This window comes from Psilocybe cubensis, chromosome 9 (assembly GCF_017499595.1).
Source record: "Psilocybe cubensis strain MGC-MH-2018 chromosome 9, whole genome shotgun sequence".
Taxonomy (NCBI): domain Eukaryota; kingdom Fungi; phylum Basidiomycota; class Agaricomycetes; order Agaricales; family Agrocybaceae; genus Psilocybe; species Psilocybe cubensis.
In genome coordinates, this window is record NC_063007.1 from 2,928,620 (window position 1) to 2,932,044 (window position 3,425).

The 3,425-nt window shown below is 44.9% G+C and overlaps 1 protein-coding gene across 1 annotated transcript; it reads left to right on the plus strand.

The window, feature by feature from the left end:
- Nucleotides 1-1,683: 1,683 nt before the first annotated feature.
- JR316_0010321 (uncharacterized protein) lies at nucleotides 1,684-2,602 on the plus strand (the record flags this gene model as incomplete). Its single annotated transcript, XM_047895989.1, has 5 exons — nucleotides 1,684-1,700; nucleotides 1,772-1,882; nucleotides 1,945-2,061; nucleotides 2,124-2,216; nucleotides 2,278-2,602. The coding sequence occupies 5 exons, from the start codon at nucleotides 1,684-1,686 to the stop codon at nucleotides 2,600-2,602; spliced, it is 663 nt and encodes a 220-aa protein (XP_047745708.1).
- Between the last annotated feature and the right edge of the window lie 823 nt (nucleotides 2,603-3,425).

Below are 3,425 nucleotides of genomic sequence, written 5' to 3' on the forward strand. Positions count from 1 at the left end.
GATCAGAGTTTTGTTACACTTCGTAGGTATCAATCGCGCCACCCAGATGAGGAAGACCGACAAGCCAGAGTAGCCTTTGCGTTATGCTACCAATCAGAAATCCTCAAAAGTATATAAACTACGTACCTCAAGTTTCCCTTTAATGGCGCCATCATTCTTCCATAGAAACACCATCCATACCCTCAAGCTATGCTCAGACGTTTATGCTGTTGGATGAAACCCTGAGATGACTGATTGTTTTCGTTATAGTGAGGGCGGGCGCAATCAGAAGTCGGGGTGGTCATGATGGTTGTCGAAGAAAGACCCTCTGATGTCCGGGTACGGAATCGCTGGCCCGGATATTGCCGTAAGTTATTAAGTTTTCCCACGGATTTGCCACGGATGCGTTCAATTCAACTTTCAACGATTTCAGAATCAACTCAGCGCCCATTAAAATGAGAGAAAACATATAAACATCTATGGGCGATTTTTTTGGGAGCGAACTCGACCTCGATATCAAACTGGCCTTGAAAAGATTAATCACGTGAGGAGTTACCAAGCACCACGCGTTGCGTAGTTATGTGTTAGGGGTACTTTAGGATCTAGTTTGACCAATTTCCTTACAGTTAGATGAAATGTATAGAGTAATAATAAGCAATTTTATGATTCAGACAGTAATTTATAGCTATTTTCATATCGATAGACCTATTCCCTAAATTTACACATACACGGACAACGAATTTTATTAAGCGGAACATAAAATTTGAAGACGGCAAAATCACGGAAACTCGCAAAATCGTCAATGAGTATTTACAAAAAGTTGAGCTATGAGAACGAATGTCGATACCACCACATTATCAGCACGCCTAAAGCCATTCCCTTCTCAAACTGAAAGGCATGTCGACGCTTTGCTGCCAGATCGTACCATAGTTTGACATAAACTCAACATCGGAGCATTCCTTATGTAACTCGGTTACGCAAAAATTCAAGGCCGACTGTATGAATATATTTTGAGGTTGGGCCTATCGATATGAAAATAGCTGTAATGTCTCTCCACACGCGCACATATGACAGACAATGACCTACCTGCAAATTTCATGGCCTCCTGTTGAAATCGGAGCTGCTTTATACACATATACAGGACTGTAGATCAAAATTGAGCGCCTATAGTACTGCGTCATAAACCACTGTTACATTCAAAAAACAAGACGCGCTCCCACTCCATCTGGCTTCAGGTGAGGGTGGTTCGCCGGATGACGGCATATTTAGAAGTCATGCATCCTGAGAAAACTACAATCAGATAAATCAAAACCGCCGATGCCAGCTCTGTTGACAGTAGCAATGCAAAATGATCACACCAGACACACATATTCATGGAAGAAACAGGTAATCCAGAGGATTCATCCTGGCTTCTTATCTCTCTCCGAAGAGGATTTAGCTCGTTTAATTGTTTAAAGGCGTGTGGTCATTAACTTACAGGTTAAGGAGCCTAAATTTGGATTAAGTAGCTGTCAACAATGAGGCGACGGGAATAACCTGCCACTGGATTCTGGAATGATCCGTCCTCGTTCCATTGGTTGCACTTGTTTGTTCGCAAAGGTATAAAATTCACGACGTCAACGAAGTTGTTGTTCTTGCTCGCTCCCACCGTTTCGCCCCCACGTTCTTTGTCACTCACGATTCGTTCTCTCTGACGACCTCAAGATGTTCTCCAAGCTTAGGTGAGTAGCTTTTCCAGATGTTGTAGCTCTACTCAGCGCTCACGCGATCTTTTGCGTTTTGAAAATACCAGCCTCCTTACCCTTGTATCCCCACTTGTATCCGCGCTTACGCTAAACGTTCCAACTGGTGTAACTTCTGGAGGACATGTTACTATCACCTGGACCACTGATAGTAACGACCCGTAAGTCAATGTTGTTAGAACGTTGATCGGCATTAGCGTACTAAATTTGGACGTTCCTTTAGTTCGACTTTCACATTAGAACTCAACAAGGAAGAATTCAACAAGGCGTTGGCCATTGCCAACAACGTAGCCACTAGTGCCGGGACTCTCGATGTGACCCTTCCTCCCGTTCCTAATGGGTGAGTACAACATGGTCTGGCAATTATACAGTACTGGCCTTATGTGCTGATCGCGCGTGTAGTGACGGCTACACACTTCAAGCAGTCAATATTACCAACATAAATGACGTTTTCGCTACCAGCGGATCCTTCTCAATAGCGGCTGCACCATCCTCGTGCGTTTCATGAGTTCTCTAAGATGTGATGTACATGTGTTAATCTTTCCACAATTAATAGTTCCAAAGGTGCTTCTGGAACTGGAGCTGGTTCAGCCACTAAAGGCTCCGGGTCTGCTGGCGCGACTGGTACTTCTCCTGCCTCCTCAAACCCTACTGGGTCCGCTGCCGCGACTGGTACTGACTCTGGCTCGGCTGCAAACGCGACCTCAACAAGTCCTTCCGGCTCTTCCGGCGGTAGTGCCTCTGCCTCTGGTACCTCTAGCTCTGCAGGTACGAATCCATCCACATCTGCAGCTCACGCCACTCGCCTTGGTGGTAACCCAGCTGCATTTGCTGCGGTGCTAGTATCTGTTGCCGCTGGAGCTGCTATGATCGCTCTTTAAAAGGTTACCTAGTATTCTTCTTGACGTCACATTGGCCGCATTTTTTGTTGTATTGTGATTGTATTTACGAACATTTGTATACCCTTTGATTACCATTGACATTTTGCTCAGTTAAATACGTGTTTTATACGTGTTTTAATTTCGGACGCGTTTCGAAATTTATAGCATCATGCGTGAGGGGTAGGTATTGCGAGCTAGCCATCCATTACTGCCTCTAAACATGAGGTTTACATGCGGTGCATTCCATCTTGGGAAGTTCCGCGCTTGTTTAATCTTTCGTAATGAACTCTTCCATGGGCGAAACCTTTCTGTAGTAGTAATCTATAACGATGGAAACAAAACGTATGGTAGATTGCGGAGCTGGAACGTTTATCGAAATTCTCTTAGTCTCGGGGAATAATAGGACCAAACCTCACATTTTTCTGATCTGCAGCCTAGTGGACTCGAAGGGTACATTCTTACAAGTCATATAACGAAACGTTATGGAGACTTGTCGGGAGACCTGATGTTGGAATACCTAATGTGGTGAATATAGTGATGGAGCGTGTTAATATCGTCGTGTCGATTAAACATGAGCTCGAAGTAGCTGTGTTGGATGAATTGGAATTTGTCGTGGCAGCTGTGACACAAGTGAGAGGGGAATGAGAGGGGAACCGCTGGCCGTGGGAGAAAGGGAGCCAGTCCGTGGAAAGTTTGATGGGGACCAAAGAAGTAGCGTCGCATACACGAGAGCAATCCTCTACGGGACACTACACAATGGATGTTCGCTAATTTGACTGTCGCACTCTATAGCTTTCGTCAGAACGGCTCTCATTTCCTGAAT